General features: G+C 43.5%; 2 protein-coding genes across 2 annotated transcripts; one reads left to right on the top strand and one right to left on the bottom strand.

The window, feature by feature from the left end:
- Window positions 1-459: 459 nt before the first annotated feature.
- Window positions 460-5,021, top strand: HRH3 (histamine receptor H3). Its single transcript, XM_064465358.1, has 3 exons — window positions 460-710; window positions 1,203-1,369; window positions 2,290-5,021. The coding sequence occupies exons 1-3, from the start codon at window positions 497-499 to the stop codon at window positions 3,172-3,174; spliced, it is 1,266 nt and encodes a 421-aa protein (XP_064321428.1). The 5' UTR covers window positions 460-496; the 3' UTR covers window positions 3,175-5,021.
- Window positions 5,022-18,591: 13,570 nt separating this feature from the next.
- Window positions 18,592-26,837, bottom strand: MTG2 (mitochondrial ribosome associated GTPase 2). Its single transcript, XM_064465354.1, has 6 exons — window positions 26,310-26,837; window positions 24,462-24,609; window positions 23,719-23,834; window positions 22,860-23,078; window positions 19,571-19,709; window positions 18,592-19,194 (listed from the first exon to the last, which is right to left on the bottom strand). Exons 1-6 carry the CDS (start codon window positions 26,490-26,492, stop codon window positions 18,800-18,802), a joined length of 1,200 nt encoding a protein of 399 aa, XP_064321424.1. The 5' UTR covers window positions 26,493-26,837; the 3' UTR covers window positions 18,592-18,799.
- Window positions 26,838-26,936: the final 99 nt, after the last annotated feature.

Here is a 26,936-nt window from a genome sequence, read left to right as displayed (position 1 = left end):
CTGGCCAGAGTGAGGGGCACGGTCAAGGGCATCACCTTCTTTCCTCCGCCTGCCCGGAGACCGCTCCCGGGTGACCTCTGGTTAAAGGACAAGTTAAGCCTTGACCTCCACTCCTCTCCTTCGAGGCAGAGACCCCGAGGCAGGAGCCATGAGCACTCCCTTTATGTTGGGGGGGGATGCTTTGGGGAGATGCAGGGACGTTCCTGTGGGGAATGCGAGGCTACTCTGGGAGGATTCAAGGATGCTCCCGGGTTCAGGGGGAAGGAGGGATGCCCTGGGGTAACGCAGGGGTGCCGATGGGTCGAGGTGGGAAGGTAGGGATGCTCCGGCGAGACGCGAGGGGTTCGGGAGCGCCCGGGGGGGCGCTGGGGGCGGGAGCGGCGGCCCCGCCGGCCGCAGGGCAGCGCCGGGCCGCGGCCCCCGGCGGGGCGGGGAGGCGGGGCGGGGAGGGGCGGCAGCCCCGCGGCTGCGGCGCGGCGCGGAGCCGAGCCGGGCCATGGAGAGCGGCGGGACGCTGAACGGCTCCGGCTCCGCCGCCGGGCCCTTCCCCGCCGCCAGGACGGCGGCGCTGGGCGCGCTGATGGCCCTGCTGATCGCCGTCACCGTGGCCGGCAACGCGCTGGTGATGCTGGCCTTCGTGGCGGACTCCAGCCTGCGCACCCAGAACAACTTCTTCCTCCTCAACCTGGCCATCTCGGATTTCCTAGTAGGTAAAGTGCTGCCCCCCGTCCGGCTCCCCGGCCCGGCCCGGCAGCAACTCCGCGGCGGGCAGCGGCGCCCGGGCTGCCCCCCGGCCCGGCTGCTCCGGGGTCCCCCCCCCACCGGCACCCCCGGGGCTCCCTCCGGCGGTGCCCCGCTCCTGTCCCCCGACGTCCCCCCCGCAGCCCCGGGGTCCCACCCCTCCCGCCCACCCCGCCAGCTCCCCCCCTCCCGACGTCCCCCCCGCAGCCCCGGGGTCCCACCCCTCCCGCCAACTCCCCCCCTCCCGACATCCCCCCAGCTCCCCCTTTCCCGACATCCCCCCAGCTCCCCCTTTCCCTACAGCCCCCCCCCCCATTCCCCCCTCCCGACACCCCCCAGCGCTCGGAGCGGCAGCCGCAGGCGGGCGCGGGGCTGTTGCGGGGCGGGGGAGGGACCCCTTCCCCGGGGCAGCCGCCGCACAGACCCCGCACCTCGGTGCCAACCGACCCCTCCGGCTGCAGGTGCCTTCTGCATTCCCCTGTACGTGCCCTATGTGCTGACGGGGAGATGGATCTTCGGGAGAAGCCTCTGCAAACTCTGGCTGGTAGTTGATTACCTGCTCTGCACCTCTTCGGTCTTCAACATCGTACTGATTAGCTATGACAGATTCCTCTCGGTGACAAGAGCGGTGAGTCCTGTCATGGCAGCTGAGAGCGGAATAACTCTCCTCCTGCTTTATTCTCCAGATTCCCTGCAATAATTAAAAGCTTTTCGAATCCTCCAGAAATTAGGAATCTTTCAGCCCGGTGATGGAAAGCAATCATTATCCACAAATACATAATTCAGCTGTAGTTTCAGATTAGTATATTTCTTGCATAATTAAATCATTTAAGGCTCAGACCCCATTGTGCAGGTGTTCCCTTCCCAAATGACAGGAGAGTAGTGTACAAGTAAGTCAAAGAGGTAAGGGGACCTGTTACTAACTTGCAGGGGCTTCTTATCACCAGGACGAACAAGCGGATTACAGTCGGCCCCCCAGCTTCTCGCTGGCTACCAAGGCAGTAGGTTGCAGTGCCAACTTCAGCAGGGCACTGCCCTGAGGTCTCTGGGTACACGGTGAGATGAAAACGCTCAGTCCTTTGCAGGAGGTAGTGAGCAACTTGCAGATCAGATCCACTGCTGTTTGCTTGTTCCCTGACTCTGAATGCACCATGGATTAGCTGTAAGGCTCAGAGAGAGGCAGAGGTGGATGCCTGCCTAGCCCAGGAATCTGATGGATGCCCCTCCCTGGGAGTTGCAGAGCGTAGCTGGGGACAGCTCAGTGGTGGGGTGCAGCAGGCTGCTAGGCTCCAACCAAGTCAGTACATTTCCAGTGAGCAGAAGCCACACCTGGTTTTGGAGCTGGAAGATGAGGGTTCTAAGTCTGCATAAGGGAATGCAGGGTGTGATTTATCTAGCAATTGCTTTTGTTGCCTATGGCATATGAATTTTTTACACTGCTGGGATATTGCCTAGCAACTTTACCAGGAACGCTAACGCTTCATTTGTGAAGAGCCTCAAACAGTTGGGGTGTGTGGTCATGCTTAAGAAAAGGTTTCCCCATTGCAGGTTGCCTACAGAGCCCAGCAAGGCAACACCAAGCAAGCAGTGCTGAAGATGGTGATGGTATGGGTATTTGCATTCCTGCTTTACGGACCCGCCATTATCAGCTGGGAGTATATATCAGGCCAGAGTACCATACCCCCTGGGGAATGCTACGCTGAATTTTTCTACAACTGGTACTTTCTCATGACAGCCTCCACACTGGAGTTTTTCACCCCTTTCATCAGTGTAATGTTTTTCAACCTGAGCATTTACCTGAACATACAGAAGCGTACCAAAATACGCCTGGATGTTTTCCACGAAGTGCACAACCAGTCCTTCACTGAAGAGATGGAAATGAGCCCAGAAGCAAAGCTTTCTTTGAAATGCTGTAAGTGGGAGCAGAAGGAGCCAGCTGAAACCCTCGATCTCTCTAAGAGCAAAGTTCAAGCAGCAGCTTCCACTGCCAGCCTGGGTGCCAAAGACCTGCTGTCAACAAGCTCGGAGAGCTCTGGGAAACCTAAGTGTTGTAACAAAAAGAGCTGTAAAAATTCAGCATCCACTCTGTCCTTAGAGAAACGGATGAAGATAGTGTCCCAGAGCATGACTCAACGCTTCAGGCTCTCTAGAGACAAAAAAGTGGCCAAATCGCTGGCAATCATCGTGGGCATTTTTGGGATTTGCTGGGCGCCGTACACTCTCCTGATGATCATCCGCGCTGGCTGCCACGGCCACTGCATCTCCAGCTACTGGTATGAGACTTCCTTTTGGCTGCTGTGGATCAACTCGGCTGTCAACCCTGTCCTGTACCCTCTCTGCCACTACAGCTTCAGAAGAGCTTTTATTAAACTCCTCTGTCCCAAGAAGCTAAAGATTCAACCTCACGATCCCCTTCAGAACTGCTGGAAGTGAAGCATGCCGATGAGAAGAGCCTTGTTTTAATACAACTGTATTATGGAAAAGTACTGTACCTTCCTCTTTTGGAAGAACCCAGGAGCCCTGGTCTGGGGCATGTGAGGAAGGCAGCAATGAAACCACTATTCGTTTATTCTAGTCCATCAACAACAAAACCACGCAGAATAGAAGGGTAAGAGTTTCTTGACATTAACCGCAGGCAGCGAAATCTGTGTCCGCCACTTGCAGGTGCCACAGAAGAGCTCTGCTGCCACCTAGTCAGCCAGAGCGGCGCCAGCATTTTGTTAAAATAAAAACTGAAAAAGTAAAAGCTAACAAAAAATATCTAATCTAAAACCACTGGACTAAACTACAGTTTTCCCCTCTTGCAGGCCTGATTTTTCCCATTAATGGGAGGGTTTTTTCCTTATGCTTAAGATATTACGCATATGTGATGATGCAGAAAGAAAAGAATGAACCTCAGAAGGAAAACACCTCATTTATCATTACTGCTACAGCCACAATCTAGATTCCCACTGCATGTGGTGCAGTAAATGTCCCTTCCCCTCCTCAAGAAGGGACAAATCTCTGCCCTAAGGAGTCTACAGCCAGACTCAGAAGCGCCGAGCATCCTGAAGCACGCTGTTGGCATTCCCTGATCCTTGCTTCATAACTGACCCGATTTCCTTTGCGTCCAGCCACACACTGACCAGCGCTCCCACAGCACGTGGGAGCACTTCCCGAGGGCCGGAGCTCAGGGCCTGGCCCTGCAGGGCACGGGAGCCCTGGCAGACCTGATAGAGAGAGCTGCTGTGCAGACGTGAAAGGTGCCAGCAGAGTGTCACCTTCTCCACAGTCTCCCTCATGATGACCCAAAGACATTTTTAAACCTCTTCTGCAGGATCTTAAAAATACTCTTTTGGCAATATGCTAGCAAATGACAGACACTGGGAGAAGTGAAGCTTGTGTTCCATTTTTTTCAGTTAGTTTCAGACCTCTTAATTTTACCAAGTTCCAGAACTCTTGCATGCTTCCTTTTAAAATAATTTGGAGACCCGGGTTGAGCTGATGCGGGTAACATAAACATCAATCCATTTACTTATTTCTTAAGCAGCCAACTAATTCCACAGATAGAGCACCAGATTCAAGAGACCAGGGCTCTATCCTCAATCTTAACGCAAGATCTTGGGCATTTTAACTCTGCATCCCATCTTGTGCTTCATCATACTGCCCGTTTAGTCTGTAACCTCTTTGGGAACAGAGGTAGTATGACCATAAAGCAAAACACTTTGACTCCCCATCTCTGCTGGAGCTGCTCAGTGATATAGTAATGCAAATACGTAATTAGTTGCCATGGCAAACGCTCATATTTAACAGTATTGTACAGGGAAGCTCAAGATCATAAGTCTGAAAACTACATCTACAAACAGAAACCCAAATGCTGTAAGGTAGTACCCAAAAGCTTATGACGTTGTGACTGCCAATGACACTCAGCTGTTGTGAGCAAACTGCGTTTTGGCTGCTGGTAGGAACAAAAGAAAATGCTATCCAACTTTATTCCAGTGATGTTGTTGAGTAGATCGGTATTGTCATCTGAAGTCAGGTTTTAAATGATGTTTTGTGTTCATGATATTTCAGTTTTGTGACATGTTTGGTCAGACCATTATAATTTGGCTAAAATATATCCTTTGAAGTGTGTGTGCTAAGAATTGACAGTATGTACTGCTGAGCCTGCTTGTACCTTTCCTTGTGCCTGCTGCCTTCTGAAAACCCCAATAAAGTATTTTTATACCAAGTTTGCCAAAGATTTTATGGTAAACAGGGAGTTTCTGGAAGTGAGAAAATCCAACTGAAAGTAAAACTTCTGTGGATTTTTCTGAGGACACAATTAAAGCATATACATTTTGCAAACAATTAGCTCCTGAAACAGCTGAGTTTCTCTTACCTCTGATTAACAGGTTCCTGACAGCACACTCAGGGTGTGGGAAGAGCACATCACCTAATTCTTTCCAAATCTGGTTCTTTCCCAGAGCAAATTACATGCAACTTAGATCTGAAAATGTTACATTAACAGTAATTCTTCCTGCAACTTAAGAAATCCACTGGCCTGCCTGAAAATGACAAAGTCATAACGTGAACAAAGTACCAGCCTCCAGCTGTGGTTCTCTTCGTTTGTTCTTAAAGAGAGGTGGGACCACTGGGACCTTCAGTCTGGCAAAGAGAAAAGCTACCGACTGCATTACACCTCCACGAAAGGGTGGAGAAATTGTTATGTCTGTCTTTTTTTTTTTTTTAACCTGGTATTAAATAGTGGCTCTCTACTTCATGTTCTCATCCTCCAGAAAAAGGATTTTCTTTTCTTCCTTTAAAGATAATCCTGCATGACCTTCAATGGGCAGTGGAAGGTCTTTGAAATACAGTAGAGGCCAAGTAACTATTAAAATAATACTAAATTGGTTGCAAGAGAGAAATAGATCCCATTTCAGGTGATCTTCCATCATTCAAAGAGCCGCCTTCTCCAGGCAGAGTTTACCAGCTTCTGAAGTCATGCCCACAACACTTGCACCTGTGCCACCTCTTTTGTCCGCACATGACCAAAAGGCTATTTCTTGTACCTGTAGAACTCATCCCTCTGATCCCCTGCCTTCTGCTCACCGGTCAGCGTGCTTGCAAGTGACTGTTGATTGCATGCCATCCGCTGCCACCAAAACGAGTACAATGCTACAGGGAGCTACACAGGAGTCAAACCAGATACCACTTATTTAACAAACCTGAATGAGGTTACAGCGTAGTGCACCTTGCTGGGTTCCTTCCCTTCTCCCATTTTGGGGGGTGCGTGTGTGTGTTTTTTTCACAGAAATACCCCCAAACATAACTGAAAGCCGAGGAATCTTATAAGCAGAGACACTTCTACCATTTTGAGAGAGAGGAAACTTGACAGAAAAGATTTTAGAAGTTCCTCTAAACAAACTCTCACAGCTTTCTGTGAGCTGAATCTCTGACAAACTAGACCTAAGAATACCTTCAATACTGTGCTTTTGTTACTTCTGATTAAATGAAAGAACAACGAATTTATCAGTCTTTCCTACGTGAGGCATTTGCCTGAGCAGGGACAGGTAATTGGGCTTCCTAGCAGAATAAAATAGGAAGATGACAGAAGGGGTTGGGTTTGTTTTTCATATTTCCTCTACATTCCAATACATGTCAAGAACATTAAAACATTATTGTGCAAGAGCTAAGCCACAGGGAGCATATACTGCATCATTTTAGCAGGCTTCCCCCCCCCCCCATTTCTGTAAATTTCCACTTCTTAGAGCTTGAATTCATTGAATCAAATTAAAAACACATTAACACCTCTAGCTCCAGAACTGGTTTTCTTGCACATGGTGAGCTGAGCAAGCAGCTGTTTAAAAAAGGAGTTACAACTATTTAAATTCTGAACATTACTTTTTCCAGATAGTCTGAGCCCCTGATCTGGAATTCTTAGCTTATGATTAAGTGTTTAGGTACTTGAAGGCAAACAGCAGGTTTTCCCCTACATCCATTAGTAGTAACCCTGTTCAAAAGTAGTGACACCAGCTTTAAATGTTATGGTGCCTTTGCAAGCACGTGGGCTAGGAATTCCTTTCTTTCACATGTTCACACAGTCAAAGAGCTAAAGCTGCAAACAAAATACCCAGTTTTAAGAGATTCATAAAATTCATAATACTCGGGGAGTTGGTGGAGATTGGTTTTGCTTTCAGCAATCCGTAGGACTGCGATATACCTGCACTGAAGTGCAATTGCCATCTGCACAAGCACCGTGCTTTCTGAGTCCCACTAGTGACATCAATATATTTCGCTATAATTTAAAATCCTAATAGTACTTTTCTCTGAGCTTTCAGAATGCGCTTTTAGTCCTTTCCCCAAAGAGTAAAGAAATGGACTTGTTTCACTGTGAGCCTTTTGCACAGTATTTTTATGGTCTCTGACCTCCATGTGGGCAGAATTACCTGAACTTAGCTGAAAGTAATTTTATTCATAGGTGGATTTTGCAGGGAAGATACTTATATTCCTTCCTGAAAGAAGAGCTTTTGCCTTGACAAATAAAAAAAGAAAAATAACTACTTATGCTGGGACATGAGGTCACACCTGAGCCTGGTTTTCATACTGAAAATGTTATAAGCTGGTTTGAAGTTTCAGAGTGGCTGATGACTAATTCAAATACGCTTAGAAGACTATTTGAATTCTGCTGATTTTCTGTGTTCAGAATATAAACGTCTGTATGCATTTGGAACAGGCAGGGACTAGGGAGCTTCTTGGCATAATCAAATACGAACTGTGAAAACACATTACCTTTAGGCAAGGTAGGGCTTCTTGTCAACTAGCTTAGCAAAACACCTGTATATATTTTTTGCTACCATACCTGCTAAAAAAAATGCCCCATTCCTATTGTCTAGACATAAACCAAGCAGGCAGGACCTGCTTTCAAAAACCATAAAAGAACACTTGCTGTAATTATGAATTCACATCAAATATTTGTGGACATGCATGGGCTTCCACACAGAAAAGAAACCCAGCTATTTCGAGAGAAAAGTATCCAATTTATGCACGGAGTGTTAGTAAAAAATGTTCATGCAGCTGTAAATTGTACCCAGGAGCTTTTTAAAGCAATGGGCTGAATGACTTCCCGTAAGACCCATGCAGAGGTGATGCCAGTTCCCTTCTCTTAATACAAACCTATGCTCCATTAACTCGAGGAGGTAAAGGCCACCCTAACGAGGGCTGTGGTCCTTCCACAGAGCAGTGTTTGCATATCAGAAAACTATCAAAGAACATTTTTCAGCACAGCTACTTTCTTTTTGGCTCTGCAGCACTTCCTCCCTAATCACCAATAACGAGAGCTCTCTTTACGGAGAGAAGCATTGCTCCCACCGCCTCCCTTCAGCACCGTTCCTCAGCCACCGTTCCGTATAAATTGCTCCGTTGTTCCAGAGGCATCACTGAAGCTTCATTAGCTCAAGTAGGAAGCTAGAGAAGAGGGAACGCAAGAAGGAGCTTTTGCTGAAGAACACTTGTCTGGGATAATTGATGAGATTTACTGAGAGGGGTGGGCTTTGCAATTGGGAAGATGTGATTATATTTTGATTTGAAAGAATGTTAGTGGTTTTCCTTCCATGTTTGTAAACGAACATTCATTTTTCATAGCAGAACTAGGATGGAAAGACCACAGGCTAATATCCTTGCTAGAAAGAAGTTTAACAACATGATTTCTATGAGGGAGGAGTAATTTTTCATAACCCCAGCTCCCATGCAGTGGCACCAGCACAACTTTGCAGTGTAGACCTGGTCTTGAAGCAGACCTTCTCCACTCTACAGAACTCATTCTGCAGATAGATGGGACACAATAAGGAGTATTATCATCTTTACTTCTGATGTGGGAATTGCAGACAGGAATAAAACCACTTCACTAGCTGCCCTGGAGGAGCGCCACAAAAGGGAAAAGCTCCCTCGATCGGTACCACCACAAAGCTAGCCTTTCACACAAGATTTCACAGATGTCCTTGTGGATAGTAGTGAACTCACAGCATTTCTGTGTTCCCTTAACCTTGCCTTAAATTTCCTCCTTTCCTCCTTACCATTTGCACAATATACTTTTCTGCCTCTGTAGTAAGGATTAAGGAATTACAGGGTTTAGAAAAGCAACTAGGAATTCTGCAGGGTGAAAGGTATTATCTGTAAATTGGTACCATGATTTTATTGAGATATAAAACTATCATTGGCATTCACTTCGACAAACCCAACTGCTACCTGGGAGAGGAAGACTCGTACATACCTCAAAGGCAAGAAAACCCAGGTCTGTCCCTAAAAGTTGTGAGCTCAGGAATGCTGATGACTCATTAAATGAGCGCTATTTTTATTGCTACAGTCCAGGATGCATGAGCATTATTTATTACTAAGTATTTACAAGCCCTGCATCTTTACTCCATAATTTACAAGCTGCTTGCACAGTCTGGGTACAAGAGAACTAAAATTTAATCCAATTACCAAACGTTATAGGTAGAGCTATGCATGCACTTTTGTGGGGGAAGAATCAAGACTATTATTTTTCCATTTGTAAAATTCTACAACCTGAAACGTTCTTTTAAATGACTCAGATGCACCACACAGGACTTTTTGTTGTATTGTAAAGGCTTTTCTTATGCATCAAATACCTGTCAGTAATTCCTAGGACCCCCTGCCATAACACACAATGATTATATGTTAGAGACGGCAAGGAAGGGGTATGAAGGTAGGCAGCTGTGGTGCGTGTGTGTACAAACACCATGAGTATCCCTCCTGTGCATGTAAATGCACAATTCGTGACAAAAATAGAGTTTTTATAGGCAGACTGTGCCCACAACCTAGGTATCTGTTCTTTTAAGCGTAAAAGTGCATCTGTGATACAACACTGACTTTTGAATGATTTTTAACATGATATCGTAGAATTTAACAGCACAACTAACACTGAAGGAAAACTGATTGCAAAGTAGTTAATAATCTCATTCAAGATAACTCTGAGCATTCACAAACAACAAGCTCTCTGCTAGAAAGGCAACGACAGCTCTGGCAAATTTTTTTAGCCATTAAGTAACAGCTCACACACAGCTTTAGTCATTAGACGCTGTTTATTGAACAACAAACAATAATGGGAGTTGCATATATAATTCCTTGAACAGGAGGTTGCATGTACACCCTGCAGTGCTCATGAATTGATGATGGATTGAAAAACCAGAGCAATTACCCTCCGTTATGAAAATAATTTACACTCTACGAAGCACAAATTTAATAGACCATTACAGCTAAAGCAGTGTTTAATATCTCTGATACAGCTTGTATTCAAAATACACAGGGATAAAATAATATGTATAATACTCGCATGAAGCCCATGTTAAGCACTCAGAGAACTAGGAATTAAGCTGTTATTCAAGAGCTTTCATGAAAGTAACAAGTAACAAGTTCCTTTGTTGTTCCTGTTAATACTTTTAATCAAAATGAGGATCACAAAGTACTTTACAGAACCATATAGACAGAAGAATGCTGACATACAGCTAATTCTAGAGTGAGGGAAAGACTGAAGTCAAACGTGCATGGATGATAGTCATTGCGAGAACACAGCAACAAGGTAAATTAAAACCTCAGCAAAGGACCAAAATGCCCAACATCTCCTTTCTGAAGTTCTCACTGGGAAGAACTCAGGCAGATGCAAGTATGCAGAACAGTTCCTCTGTTTCAGAAAGATAAAGAGCTGAAATCCCTTAAAATGTCCTGACTTCTGCTTCAAAGTGACCATCTCAAAAACAGTTTCTGAGAACGTGGGGTTTATAGTAATTTCCCTTGAAAAAACCCTATAAATACAACCTTCATTCATTCATCTCTTGAGAAGTTGCCCCAGCTAAAATAACGAACCAAAAGACTATCAGGGAAATCAACCCTTTAAGGTCATTATGATCAACTCATCTTAATAACCATTTTCACCTCAGCAATTAAGTTACTGAGTATTACTTGCTATGCAACACTTCAGCAGAGTGCCCTTCAAGCACTATTTATAAACAGGGAAGATTTCTGATCAATATTAATCACAAGTGCAGCACGACAAGTTATCAAATCAGCAGGTAACAGAACAGAAGAATGGCCTCCTCCACGCCAAAGCAACACAAAACATGAATTTTAGTTAGCCTAAACGCCACTTGTACAACACTCTCTGAATAGGTATTTGTGTGCTGACAGGATCTACCAAACTGCCTAAGAAAAACAGATGTTAGCTATCAAAGGCAAGAACAAGCATAAACTATTTTCTGAGAAAATCTGAACAAGTTCCTTCTTTATTCAATTACGTTTGTGACCCTCTGCAATTATTTTCTCCATTAATATATAAGCACTTAGGCTTTACTAACATGAAAGTGGGAATACAGCTATTTTTTAGCTTGAATATTCACTAAAAGCAAATTTCCAACTCTGCACTCATTCATCAAGCAACCCAATGCATTATTGGGTTTGTTCCAGACTAAATACATTAGGAAATTAACTGCCGTAGCACTAACTTAATTTAGTCTTAATATACAATTCTAGAACTGTTCTGTGTTGATCAGTTTCATAAGCCACTTCAATACATTTACTAAGCATTTAAAAAATCACCACCTTCAGAATGTTTAATTAGTGATAATTTACACGAATTAGCAGCACCAGTTAATAAACTGTACATGTTTCACATGGTGATTTTTGTTATTCATCCACAAATCAAGTTTTATTTACTGTGAAAAAAATCCTGAATGCCTAAAAAAAAAAAAAAAGGAGACATCTTGTGTCGGCTCCCAGAAAGCTCCTAAACGCTAAAAGAGACTGCAATAGTGTGAAGAGGGTAAAACGGATAGCAGAGGATTTTGAGGAGGGCAGATAAGCAGCAGCATGCTGAACTCGGTGTCTCTGCAGTGCATCCTGTATTTCTGTGCTTCTCTGCACCATTTAGGTGAAGTATTTTGAAGCTACAAATGCAAATATGACATATAAGGTTAGCTCTAAATTATGCTTGTGCAAGGCACTTGGGATAAAAACCAGTAGTGTTACAGGACTAGCGCTACACTCAGTTTTTCCCAAATTCCAGGTCCTCTTCCTTGCCACAGATTTCCTATGGGACTGTGCGAGTCACTGGAGTCCAAATTCAGCCAAATATTTAAATTCAAAATTTCTAAAATTCAGTGAGATGTAGGCTTTTCCCAGCCTGGCTAGATTTGGACCTCAGCCTCCTGTGATTCCATTTCTACCAGTGAGAGAAGGTTAATAAATCGCTCTCAAACATAAGGTATTGTAATACTTAAAAAAGAGAGATGAAAAACACATTACATTTTCATCCCTCAAAGCCATTTTCCTAATGGCGATAAATTAATGAAGCTAGAAAATTTCAGTTGATATAAAAATAGAGATGAGTTAGCTTAAGAAAATAAAATACAATTTTTACATCTATAGTTACATGGGCCATAAGGACCTTGCACGGCTCACGTGGGACTTAACCCATAGCATAGACGGGCAAGTTTCAAAACCACAACTTCTGGCACTGAAGTTATTAAATGTTACCAGTTTTTGTTTTCTACTGAGCTCACTGTCCCCAAAATTGTTGATTTGAACCACTGTTTTAAACTTCCATTTACATATCTGGTATGGAGGTGGGTAAATGAAGAAAATAAATATTTTCTAAAATAATGCAGTAAAAAAATGTCTATTTAATACAGTGACATTTTACCAGGTTATTTTTTAAATGTGATAAATGCGTGTCCTGTCTGGACAAAGCAAAGTAGCTGCCCAAACTCATCTTCCTGATTTGTAACAGAGGAAAAGAACAGAAAATTAATAGCCACAAACCAGCATGATTTCATGAATAAGATAATCAAAATAGGGATACTTCATCTGTAATATCACAGATGTCTTCTTGACAACCAGTGTTTTAGCAATTACATTGCCTCATGCAAATATTTTTCTTCATAAGCATTTTCCACTGTTAGTGGAAGATTAATTTATCTAGATTTAGACAGTGAATAGCTCACTTCTATCAAGGGTTGATTAGTGCGCGCACAAAGGAAGCACTGGGTGGGGATTCACACGTCTTTGGAAAACAGTGATGTTCCAATCTCAATGGTAATTAAGTACTGAGGAACCAAATGTCAAGATTCAAATGAGAAATCTTTAAAACTATGACCAAGCTCCTCCATATGCTAAAACTGATCCCAAACCATAGATGTTTTCCAAAATGTTGACTCTTACATACACGTTAATTGACTATGGATTTCTCCAGTTACAAAGACCAAAAGGCACCCACCGCGGATTTGAATAACAAAAGATAATTTGTTCTGCAGTTAGTTTTCAGTCCTGCTTTGCAATCAGTGCTAATAAGTCCAATCGAAGTGCACTTCTAAAGCATGCATTTTAAAAGGTGATTTAGTCTGTGTAAAACAGTTTCAGCATATGTGAATGAGCACAGGGCTTTTCATGTTTTGTGTCTTATTTTACCCAATAACCATGACATAAAATAACAGCATTTGAGTATACTGCGATGCTGCATTCAGGTTGAGAAAAAAACCCAACCTGGGCCTGGGTCACCACTGCATTATGCCAGAGTGACTCCAATTAAAATTAATGGAATGTTACCAGTATAAAATGGATTGTAACAAAGTAACCAGCCATACCCATTACCTCTTACTGAAATTGAGCATGCAGACACGAGTTAGGTATTAAACCATAATTATATGGTTTAGTAGTACGGCTAGCCTTTTGTCTTCACTTGTTGTTCAGGAAATACATATCTAACGCACAAATACTTCCACCTTGGTGACATAACGCTCTAGCAATAAGCAAAGACAAGAACCTAACCAAGGCATGCACATTTCAAGGAGTCAAAGTGATATTTCATATAAATAAGGGCAGAGGAAAAAAAAAACAAACCGGTGGATAAGAAATCACATACTGTTAAGGCCTTCTCGGACAATTCTATTTCAGTCAGGAAAGGAGACGAAAAATCACTTGGTGGGAAAATGAAGGACAAACACAATCTCAGTATTAAAATCCCCCTGCCTTTGTCCTACCAGCTATGTTTTATGTCTCAGAACATATCACGTAATAAATTTCAGAACCACATAGAGAAAAATCAAGATAGCAGCCTGCAGGCAGCTTTGTTCTATCATCAAGAGTTGCCAAGTCATCCCTTATCGTTACTGGCACACATATATAACCTCCCCTCCACATATTAATAACTTCAGTCTCTCCAGACCTCTGTAGTGCAGGCACAATTAATGCCTATTTAACAAGATGCGAAACTTGTTAATGGGGAAGAGCACTGGAAACTGCAGCATGGAAGACAAACAGAAGAAAACAAAGCTGTTCTTTAAAGGCCAGGCACGAATCAATATTGGAATGAAGTTTAGCAATATCACAATGAAGTTTTAATTGGAATGAAGTTTAGCAATATCACAATGAAGTTTTAATTTATATCAAGCTCATTTTCACAACAGTGATGAACAACATCATTAACAGAAGTGGTCTAAAAACCAAAACATAACTTCCACAGGAATGACAGGGCTGTAGACCTCTTCAGAGGTGCTGAGCTCCAAACTTACCTGTTCTCCCTACATACACCATACAAGGCAGTATCTCTTCCCCAAAAGCCCCCTCTCACAACTTGTATGCAAGACAACAGTTTCCAGCTTATGGGCTATGGTGTCGCCAAAAGCATGAGCTCCCTAAGTAAAGGTAATCTTGCTACTAGTAAAAATCCATTTTTACAGAACAATTACAATTGTAGAAAGACTGCCTTTTAATTTCCATTGCAGAGTTAACAGTTCAAACAACACACGAGCATTCCAGCAGCCCTCCTGCTCCCTATTTGTGTTCCACCTGCCATTCAGTTAATAACTCATTAAGTTGCACACCTGCAACACACCTAACCTCCGGTTGCAAAGTTAATCTTACATTACAGGTGTCAGCTAATGAGCCCACTTAGCAATAACCTGCGGAAGACAAGGCAGCAAACAAGTCAGATTGGTGTTCTGTACCCAGTAGCTTGTACAAACACCTGCAAACTACAGCCAGGTCCCATTCTACCAGCCATAGCACCTCTGGTTCGTAGCTATTCCTGTAATTCTGTAATTTGAATCAATATTTAAAACCAACAGGTGATGAGTTTTTAAACATGCTCAAGTCAGAGTACTTATTCACTTACCACAAATTTACTTAAAACCAAAAATCACTATGAAGAGGCTTAATAAATACACATATAATAGTGAAAGAAATTTTCCTTGCAACAGAAAAAGAGAGTGAGTGAGTTCTGACACCTGCAGCAGCCTTCACTTTTCATTGCATTTGAGCAACCAGTGACCTACCGCTACTTCAATATCACAACTCTAAGCACCCCTATTTTCAGAACGAATACAGGCAGCCATGACGGAGCATCTGGTGTCGTGCCCTGCCTCTCCTGCCCCTGCCGAGACCCCACCTGCGCTATCTGCGGCCTTCCCAGTGCTGGCAGCAGGGGGGTGGCCGGTCTCGCCCTCCCCCAGCACGGTGCTGCGGCACAGCGGAATCACTCAGTACAAGTTCAGCGAGGGTCTCATTTTTATTGCTGTCAGTTCAATTTGTTGCAGACGCATTCTGATTCATCTTTTAAAATATTATGGAATTTTTAAAAAGCGCTTAATGAAACCTAAAGCAGATTGCAAAACATACCATGCTTAAACACGTTGATTCAATGTTTTATTTAATGTACTGCAATGAATCCTCAATATCCATATGTTTAAAAAGCGTGGTCCTTTTCAATGCTTGCTCCCACATTAACATTAAATCTTCTTTTTCTTTTCAACTGTTGTCACCTACAGTTTCCAAGAACCTACAAAGGGGGAGAGAATTGCAAATAAATATAAACCCCCCACAGTTAGCACTAAAATACTCTTGTAATCAGGTACTAAAAAAATGTATTAAAAAGGTGAGTACTGGAACTGTCAAGTGCCAAACAAAATTATGGCTTAAGCTTCTCTAGGAAATGTAAAATAGCCTGGACTTCAATACACATTACAATAAGGGTTATTGTCAGAATGAGAAATAAAATCTCCCATCTCTTTCCTCTTGTTGACTTGAAAATCAAGGACAACATCAAAGGTTTCAGCAGAGGAAAGCAAAAGCTAGTTAAGGAAAGTCACGTAGAAGAAAACCACCAAAACCCCTCCAAAACTTAAACCAAAACAAGCCCACCCACCCCAACCCCAGGCAGAAAAACAGTGGGAAGTAATCCTATAGCACATTGTCCTTCTCTAAACAGTTCATCAATTCTTCCTCTTAACCTCATGATTTTTTCTTCTCTATAATGTAAAACAAGTTCCTTTGCGAGCACCTTACTTTCAGCAGAACCTGAGGTTACTCCTCAGTTCTCTACCCCACAATCATAACGGGGTGCAGGAGCTCTTCATGCTAGAACTGAAGGAGTGCTATGGAGAAACGCAACCCAAGCTGTGAAGTCAGCACTGCACAGGGGGGCACGCAGCCGCCCCTTTTGTTTGGCAGCAGCACGGGGACTTCCAGCGTGAGGTTACTTTATTTGGTATAGATGTGTATTGAGGAAACTAAGTCCAAGCTCCCACAAACAGTGGTTCCAACACTAAAGCTGAAGCTATTTGACACTTACAGTTGACAGACGAAGGAACATATGTTCCTGTAAAGGCTCTTTGAACCGCACAAGCGTGGGGTTGGAAGCTTGGTACTGTCATCTCAGAAGAGGTGGCTCAAATGATAAGAACAAAGAAACCAATTATATGATCAATATGACATCCTGCGAAGCTATCTAGCAACCTGCTGTGCTGCTTGCACATCAGTACACAAAATGCTCTCCACTCCAAGAACTGAGGTTGCATGAGCACTAAGAAGGAAGGAAGCAAGCTGCTGTGAGCAGCCTTAAAACAGCTTCTGTCATTCTCAAAGTCTGCCAAATGCTACAACACACTCAGAGAGAGCGCAAAGTATTTGCTGGTATCAAATTGTCTGAACACAAAAGCTGGTGCAGCTTCTTTGTAGACCATCTCCTCTTGGTTTTATTAAATGTGGCAGAAAACCATGCAGCAATAGAAAGAAAAACATCAGTGAAGCCTGAAAATGCTGCACAAAACCAAAAAGGAGGACAGATCTGGAGATGTTAACTTCTGTCTAATTCAGTTTGGTAAATCCCAGGGATGAAGCATGTATGAAACAAAAACATGAGAGCGACTTTGGGGTTTAATATTTGTTTTCACTTTTTCCCGATCACATTCATACCACTATCACTACGTATAATACTTTGAGTACTTTCCACACCTGATCACAGATGGAAGTACTCAGAATGCGAATTTAGGAGATGTAATTACCTGGTTTGCCCATACTTTTGTTTAATAATTCAGGCTTTGAGTCAACCTTGTACTTTTCAGAACAAAACCTGCTGCTCTTAAGAAGAGGTACACACCTTCCTTCTTATGCAAAGTTAGGTTTAATTCATAATCACAATCACAGCACTGACCCCAACACTGATAGGGTAGGAGGGCATGAGCTGAGCTTTTAGAGACTGAACAAGACTGCCCCTTTCCAGTCAGAGGCAGTCCATCATTCATGGAAGCCGAGAAAGCCAGCCTTCCAAGGACCCACCATCAATGCACGTTTTGTTTGACTTTATCTCAAAGTGACAGCAGCAGAGAGAATTCTCACCTCTGCTGTACAGAAAAAAGTAGTTAAAGGATACAGCTGATTTTCTTTTTAAACCCACTGATTCCCACCACTGCTGATAAAGCAGAAAACAGCCAGTTTTAGTTTGAGCGTAATGAAATTCTTATTTGTAAGCTAACAAAGCTTATCCAAAGACAAGTGGTAGGTGCATGTTTTATAATGCACCCAAACGGTCTTTAAAAACTACTGAATTTCCTGAAAAAAACAAAGCCAAGTTCACAAACATCAGATAATCTAGCTTATGATGGTGCTAATGAGTTTACTTTGTACTTCCCTGATGTGACAAAGTACGTGCAAGGTCTGTAATTCCAGATTGCTGGTTTGGAAGGCAAAGTTAATCTGCTTTAAAGCCAAGAAATGTAAGTAAAGGCTCGAGAACAATTGTTTCTCTTGACTACTTAAGTATTTGTATCTCAGCCTTCCACAAGTCTGTTAGGGTCCCTTATAAAAAAGCTTAATAAAGTGTTTTGATAAATTTTGACTTGTCACTATCAAAATAATAATCTTTTACACAATACAGTCACAGTATTCAGAACCAGCTCTTCTTTCAGCATGTGGACAAAGACCCACTGTTCTAAAGGAAGATTTCTGAATTCCTAGAAAACAAAATTTAACATCACTGTCCACAAAATGACACAGTAAAAAACCTGAGGGGCAAAGAACTGTAGTTTTCTTTTATTTAGAATATCTAAGCCTAGGATTTCCCAGAACATTGCTTGAGATTCCTCAAGGAAACTGAAGAACTCAGAAATGAGTCTCAAATGACTGTTCCCTGGCTAGTTTATACAGCTACTCAGCTGTTGCCAGCATTTAAAGATAGTTAATTATTTATACTAACAAGGAAATAATTTCAATCATTAATTGCAGCTGTTTCATGCTCCACCTCCCTGTAAACACTGAGCAGCTGTGCCTCCTGAGAAGGAAAAAAAACCCCAAACAAACAGGGGAGAGTTTAAGAGATGACTGGAAGTGGTTATGGTATAAAACAAACAGACAAATGTGGGACCACCTTATTTTTATTTTAGAATTTTTGTTTAGTGAAAATTGAGAAGTCACTTCACTCCGATGCCAGAATCTTCTGCAGATCCTGAACTTCCCACATCTCTACTGGATAGTTAATTATCGAATTAAGAGAATACTATCTAATGCCAAACAAGATCCAGGTTTCCCACTCAACACCCATCACGATTACTATTTTCAAATTTTATTGTAAAACACCTGAGACACCTCAAAGGTGAACAAACAACTCATGCAGCAGTCCAGAACAACTCCACATGCTGTGCCCCATGCATTTAAAAAAAAAAAAGTCCAAGCCCAAAGAACACCAAACAAACACCATCTTAGCAGATAAGATTTTTTTTTTTTCTTCCAGTACAGTTCACAGTAGTTCTGGTTCCTACCACTTGACCGGGCTTTGCCCTTGTGATTGTTCCGTCTTCACATAAGCATCATAGAGTTCTCTCAAATGCAACAACAGTTCCTCTAGGTTGTCTCCTGTCAGTGCAGACAATGCAATGACCCGCTCATCTACCTGTTCTTTAAGGAGTGGCAGATTGATCCTGGACTGAGCAAGATCTATCTTGTTCCCAATGACAACACAAGGCCTCTCAGACAATCCTTTTTTATATTGTTCCAGTTCATATTTTAAGTCTTGCAGCTGAGTCCATGGCTGAGACACAGAGAGATCCACCACATATAAGAGAAAGCGGCAGCGTTCAATATGCCTTAGGAAGGCCATCCCGAGGCCCCTGTTTTGATGAGCACCTTTTATTAGTCCAGGAATGTCAGCAACTACAGTGAGAGAAATTTCACAGTGAATCCAACATATACAACAACAACCACCACCAACCCCAAAACCACATTCTTTTACTGGCCAGTGCAAGTACTGTTAGAATTACACCTCAATGTATCAATATTAAAACATACCTCATATTAAGCTTGGATGCTATTATCTTTAAAACCCCCTAGATTTAGATTATTCCAGTGAAGACAGAATACAGGCTGCTGGTTTGATGGTAAGGGCACATGCAAGTGAATGTGAAATGGGCTTTCAGTATTGTTTTGTTTGAAGTCCTTTAGAACTAGCAAGAATTCTACAACATTTCAAAGAATAATGCAGCTGACACAAATCGCTGTCAAGGTACACACAACCTCCTACAATTCTTACCTGCTACTTGTTCATAGTTTTGATAGTGGACAATGCCGACATGGGGATTTAGGGTTGTGAATGGGTAGGCAGCCACTGCTGGCTTTGCATTGGAGATGGCTCTCAAAAGCGATGATTTGCCAGCATTGGGAAAGCCCACCTGGAATACAAACACTCATTAAAGCCACAGTTCTACTTTAACCCCAATAAAAAAAAAACCAAACCCTGGAAGCTTCTGCAGATGTGGCAAGGTTCTTCTAGCATGAATAAAACAACAGAAATTTTGCATACTTAATTCTGAAAAGCATGCTGGTTTCCCTTTTTGTTTCTTCTAAACCCTGTTTTATTTAAATGTGTATTTTCTCATATACATTAGATAGATCAAACATAGATGGGTCCCCTTAACTTTTTTTATGCCACCTTAAATATTTACTTTGTTCAGAGCCAAAAGGGTATATACCGTAAGATCAGTTTTACCCTGAAATAATGTTAAGACACTTTGCCCTACACTTCCCATTTTATCTGTGTTTTCTAACTCTGATTTATTATTTTCCAGAAGAATTCAGAATTGGCTTTGTCCCTGATTCATCAAAATAGTTTCACATAATCACAGAATGGCAGAGGTTGGAAAAGACCTCTGGAGATCATCCCATCCAACCCCCTGCTTGAGCAGGCACACCCAGAGCAGGGAGCACAGGATCGTGTCCAGGTGGGGTGTGAATGTCTCCACAGAAGGGACTCCACAGCCTCTCTGGGCAGCCTGTGCCCCTGCTCAGGCACCCGCACAGGGAAGGGTTTTTTTCTCATGTTTAGCTGGAACTTCCTGTGTTCCAACTTGTGCCCGTTGCCCCTTGTCCTGTTGTTGGGCACCACTGAAAAGAGCCTAGGCCCATCATCCTGATACCCACCCTTCAGATATTTATAGGTATTGATAAGATCCCCCCATAGTCTTCTCTTCTCCAGGCTGAACAAGCCCTGGTGTCTCAGCCTTTCCTCATAAGGGAGATGCTCCAGTCCCGATCATCTTGGTAGCTCTCCACTGGACTTGCTCAAGCAGTTCCATGTCCTTCTTAAACTGGGGGGCCCAAAACTGGACACAGTACTCCAAATGTGGTCTCACCAGGGCAGAGTAGAGGGGGAAGATAAGCTCTCTCAATCTTCTGGCTGCACCCCTTTTCATGCACGCCAGAATATTGTTGGCCTTCTTGGCCACAAGGGCACATTGTTGGCTCATGGTCACCTCGCTGCCCACCAGCACTCCCAGGTCCTTCTCAACAGAGCTGCTCTCCAGCAGGTCAGCCCCCAGCCTGTACTGGTGCATGGGGTTGTTCCTCCCCAGGGGCAGGACCTCGTACTTGCTTTTGTTGAATTTCATGAGGTTCCCCTTGGCCCAGCTCTCCAGACTGTCCAGGTCTCATTGGATGGCAGCGCAGCCTTCTGGCGCATCAGCCACTCCTCCCAGCTTGGGATCATCAGCGAACTTGCTGAGGTTACACTCTATCCCAGCATCCAGGTCATTGATGAATATGTTGAACAGGACTGGACCCAGCACAGAGCCCTGGGGAACACCACTAGTGACAGGCCTCCATCCAGACTCTGCCCCACTGATCATGACCCTCTGCGTTCTGTTGTTGAGCCAGTTCTCTGTTCACCTCACTGTCCACCCATCCAACCCACACTTCCTTAGCTTGTCTGTGAGGATGCTGAGGGAGACAGTGTCGAATGCCTTACTGAAGTCAAGATTGACAACATCCACTGCTCTCCCTTCATTGACCCAGCCAGTCATGACATCGTAGAAGGCTATCAGGTTGGTCAAGCATGATCTTCCCTTGGTGAATCCATGTTGACTGTTTCTGATAACATTCTTGTCCTCTACAGGCCTGGACATAACCTCCAGGATAAACTGCTCCATTGCCTTTCCAGGGACAGAGGTGAGGCTGACTGGCCTGTAGTTTCCCAGGTCCTCCTTCTTGCCCTTTTTGAAGACTGGAGTGACATTTGCTTTCCTCCAGTCCTCAGGCACCTCTCCTGTCCTCCATGACCTTTCAAAGATGGAGAGTGGCTCAGCAAGAACAACCACTGGCTCCCTCAGCACTCACGGGTGCATCACATCAGGGCCCATGGATTTGCGAGGCTCCAGTTTGCATAGGTGATCTCTGACCCAATCCTTCTCAAACGATGGTAAGTGTTCCTTTCCCCAGATTTTTCCTCTCTTCTCTGGGGGCTGAGATGCCTGAGGGCCAGCCTTAGCAGTAAAGACCGAGGCAAAGAAGGCATTCAGTAACTCCACCTTCTCTGCATCCTGTGATGCCAGGGCCCCCTGGCCTATAAGTAACCAGAATGCCTACAAGTTTGCGATTTTCATAGTCTTGACATCAAAGCAGTAAATTGAAACTTGGTCTTCTGGGGAGAAGGCAAGAATTTAAACCAACCTATCCCAGAAATGAAGTTACTCTGGGATGTCCTGTAGTTGACACACGATAGCTACATAGATGGTCAATAATCCCCAGGTCAAAGTAGATCAAATTCTAAATTTCCCTATTTGCTGATGTCAGACACTCTGAATTCTTGAGGAACTGAAGTACAGAACAGATTAATCTCAGATTTCCAAATTAGTACCAGAAATGTGAGAAGTGGACCAGAGTGTCCATCTTGTTAGAGAACTAAGTGTACTGATCCACCAATGCCAACTCTTTTCTTAGTCTACATATAAATTAAAAAATATTCTGCTAGACCAGACAGTTATTCTGCTGCTGTTAAAACAACAAGAACTCTTTGCAGCAAAGCATAATTTTAACTGCTTTACTGGCTAGTGTTAAAACATCTCCATATTTAAAAATTAAACCAGCTTAAGCCCTAAATTGACTTAGAATTCATGTCTCATTTCAGAGGATGTTAAACCTGGAACTAACAAAGTCAAATGTTTAATGTGTTTTAAAGAACAAGAAAAGAGAAACTAATATAGAAGAACTCTCCATACTGTACTGTTTGTATATCTGCAGAATCAGCAGACAAAGCCTGCTGTACATCATCAGAGAGTCTGTTACTCACTGATGAATCTTGCATGTTGCTTTTGTATATACAGTGTTGATTTTAGCAGAACTAGGATGACATGAAATAACAAGAAAGTGACAGCTCTGCAAATCACTTTGGACACCCTTCTACCAAGTAAAGGCAAGGAAGCATCAAGTTGCATCTCTAAACAAGCAAGCCAAAAGGCTAACAAAAATGTTATCAAACATTATTTTTTCAGTCAGTCAAGTGTCATCCTACAACAATAAGGAAGTTGAAGAACAATAGCGACACTCACCAATCCTGCATGAGCTGTTGTCTTGAGTTCCAGATGGAGTACCCTTTCCTGACCTGGCTCTCCTGGTGTAAATAATGTTGGAGCTCGGTTTTCATTGGAAAGAAAAAAACGATTACCTTTCCCTCCAGCTCCTCCATAAGCTGCAATATACTCTTCACCATGTCGAGTGAGGTCAGCAAGAACTTTCCCATCCTCCTTAACCAATGTACCTACAGGGACCTTAAAGTGAAGAGAGATTCAAGCATTAGGCTGAAGCTCAACATCTGCAGCAGAGCTGTCTTCAGCAGATCCTTTACCATCAGATTCCAGGTTTCTTGAAAATCACTCCTCCATATTCTCAAGCTGGGGAATCCAAAAACAGAAGTGTATTTTGTGAGGCTCGCTTTCTGGACCCCACAACACTGTCAGGCATTTGCACTTCATAATCCTCTTTCTCTCCTTTTATGCAAAGAAGCCTAGGCGCAGTAGTGAGCTAAGAAACATATGGTAGGTGTGTACCAAAACAGGCATGTTGAAGGAAGGTATGAAAGAAAGTACGTCTTTTTGAAAGTACGAAAGAAAAAAGTCTGCTCCTATTTCAGAAGTTCTGTGTTCTGATTGCTCTGAGCATATGACCCCTAGAAGTGAAGCAAATCAGAATCATATTTTTGGCCAGATGTACCTTCCAAAGAAGTCTAATTTTCACAAACAATTTAAAGCAGCTTGATCTGTCTGTGTGCCAACCAGCCCTGCCTCAGAAGAGAGGCACAAGGTTCCCTAAAAAAAGCACAAGATTTTCTCACAATAAGGTCACCCAGCTTGAAAATCAGCAATGTTAACACAAAGCTAACACACTAGCATGCAACCTTAACTGACTTACTTTAACATACACATATGCACCGTTAGCTCCGTAACAGTTTTTGCTTCCTCCTTTCTCTCCATGAAAACCCTGATAGAAGGGGAGGACTGAGGACAGTGATTTCATTTGCTGGTCAGCTGTAAAGCAAAATACGCATATTTTAAACGCATTGTGTTAGTAGGCACAGAAGAGCAACCTTTTGACTGTTCTTTCCCTTTTTGAATATTACATGAAAAATACCCTATTTACTGTCTCAACAACAACATATCAGGGAAAACTAATATTATATAAGTTGTGATGAAGTTTAACTGCCTTTACTTTGGTTTATTAACCATGCACTTTATTATGTGGTCGTGCCAAAATCAACCATTACAAAATACCCTGGAAAATTCATTTGCTAGATTAGCAGATTTTGCACCAGGGTGGTGGCACAGGCAGCTTTATCCATCTTAGGAGTAAAATTTGATCAGATCCCAACCTTATCATAACATAGCCAGGTACCAGCCACTAAAATGTCTGCAAAATATCTTGATTTTCAAAATGGTTTCTGAAGCTGTCAGTGTCATTTTTGTCCCTCTTACCACAGCTCATGACAAAGCTTTTTAAGCAGACATCTTGTACAGAAATAACCATTTTAACGCTTTTGACATTTCCATTTACCAGCTCCCACCACACAAACAGTGTGCTGTAGGGTTGTTTTTGCTGGGGGGGCTGGGGTGTTAAGTGATAAGGCAACATGAAACAAAAGTTTTATAGAGTTTTACCTTTCAAAATGACATGACCCCCATCACCTCCGTTTCCGCCATCAGGACCTCCAAATATTTTTCTGGGTTCACTATAAAAAGAATGACCTCCTCCTCCTCCTCGTCCTCCAACCACACGCACTGTCCGGTGATCCACGAAATAGCGTGTCTGTAACAAGGATGGGGTTTGTACCCTTGAAGTACAGTTTCTCAGAGTCATCTTCTAACAAGTTGATTGTTCTGCAAAACTTAGTAATATGCAGACCTGCTATTTTTAGTCAGGATGGGTTCCATTCAATAGTAATTAAAAAAAAAAATTAAAACTCGTCTGCCATTCACAGATCAACTAAATACAGCATACTAAGTATAACAATAAAGAAAAATAGATCTCATTTTTCAAGTATTTTTAAGAACCCCCTTAAAAGTACATGTCTGAGGCTGTGCTGATATAACCTAATGCAGCAGCTCAGATACCAGAAGTACAAAATTCACTTTAAGGTAATTAATGGCAGCAAAATGTCCTTTTAATGCAGTTATATAGTGCTGACAGGTAGCTCAAGACAGCTGCCACACTATAAACCAAAACCAATCAGTGATTGTGTCCCTAGTCACGAAAACAAAAATTTTAAAAATTGCATACATAAACGTTTTACTTCTTTAAATTTAACTGAAATTTGCAAAAAAAGGACATAGTGCATGTCCAGGAGCGATATGTTCATACTGATTCACACTTTCTATACCAGGTGATGAAATTAAGGCAAACTTCAATCTTCTAACAATTAAGAAAAGTATTAAAGACAAAGAACAGAAGGTATTTGCTAACAGAATAAGCAAAGGAAATCTTAATATATGCCACAACCAGTTGCTCAGGGGGTAAAAAGATATAGTGTAAAGAGAATCACAGATATTGTCCCTATTTCTGACATGAACTTGATATTTGACTTCTGGCAAACTAATTATGCTGCACTATGTTTCAACTTTTCTGCCAGCAAAATAGTTTTGATGATACTTCCCTATCTCTAGGAAGTGGACTGAAATCCCCAAGGGAAAATATTAGAGAAGAAGATTCATACAGGTAGGTGAAATCATTGACACGTCAGGGTGAAAAGAGAAAGCATGGACTTGACTGTGGTAACATTTAAATTCTATTACTAAGGGACTTAATGAGAATGAGAAATAAGGGTCACTTTAATTAAATAGCCCAAACAGTACGCAAGGGAGAAAAAGCCTTATTAGTATTATGACACCAAGATAAGCAAATGAAAAATACCCCTAACTCTTGATAATTAAAGGTATACTATGACCAGTGATTTCTTAAAAAGCCTCTTTTAGGAAAGTATTTGGCACCACCACACGGCGAGACAGGAAACTATTGCTTTAAATGGGAAGTGAATTATTGATCATTAGAAAAATCATATTTTCCAAAGGTGCGTAATAGAAGAACACCATGAAGAAAAAGTTCTCAGATCCTGCAGTTTCTCTGATATAAAATGCTGTCTGCTTGGCAGCTGACTCTTGCTCAAGACTATAAAAACAGTGAGAAAAACCCGCCAGTATTTTAGCTTTAAAGGTACGTAAGACTTTTTGCTTTCTCGCCCTACTCAGGTCGCTGAGCACTATGCAAGAGGCGCTGCGGTTAAAGGCACACTTAGGACCACTACAGCCCTTCTGAACAGCGATAATGTCAGATGGCAGACTTATTTCCTCACCGTTCACAAAGTTAATCAGATTTTAGAAAAATAATGCCTCACACCAAGAGTATGTGTTTGCTCACTGTGAGGAGAGAACGGCGAGGAGCAGGTAAGCTCTTTTCTAACGCCTGCCCGGGAGGTGGCGGCCCATTAGCTGCAAATTTACTCTAGAACTTACCAGTTTTCTCTCCGAAATGACTCTTTTTTGCCTCAGCCGCCTGTTCTTTGAGCATCTCGCGCAGGTTGTGGAGAAAGTCGGCTGCCGGCCCCCCGCCGGCGGCAGCACCGGGCTGAGGAGGAGGAGGGCCGGCCTCCACGGGGCCCGGCGGCCCAGCAAGGCGGCCCAGCAAGGCGGCAGCATGGCTCTGGCAGCCACCCGGATGGCCCAGAGGCGCGGCCCGGTACCGGCAGCCGGCGGGGCGGGGCGGGGCGGGACGGGGCGGGGCGGGGCGGGACCGGACGGCCCAGCCCGGTACCGGTAGCCGTCGAGACAGCCCGGCCAAGGCGCAGCCGCAGCCCGCCCCGCGGCCGCGCGCGTGCGCCGCCGAGGAGAAAGCGCGGGAAGGTTCGCTCCGCTGGCCCGGGCAGGGTCCGTCCCGCCCTGCCTCACAGTGGCCTCTGCCGGAGGGCCTGGTCGCCGGGCCACGCACAAAGGCCCACGCTGCTCGCCCGCGGACGCGGCTCGCTCCCGCGAGGGCCAAGCCAGTCTGTGGAAGCTCGGCGCTGCGCCTCTCGGGGCTGACGGGTGCGGAGCGGCGGGAAGCCTGAGGGGACCCCTTTCCCCTCAGGGCAGCGCTGAGTGTCC

This window comes from Phalacrocorax carbo, chromosome 14, assembly GCF_963921805.1.
Source record: "Phalacrocorax carbo chromosome 14, bPhaCar2.1, whole genome shotgun sequence".
Classification (NCBI taxonomy): Eukaryota; Metazoa; Chordata; class Aves; order Suliformes; family Phalacrocoracidae; genus Phalacrocorax; species Phalacrocorax carbo.
The sequence above is the reverse complement of the archived record's forward strand: the minus strand, read 5'-3'. Positions and strand labels throughout refer to the sequence as shown.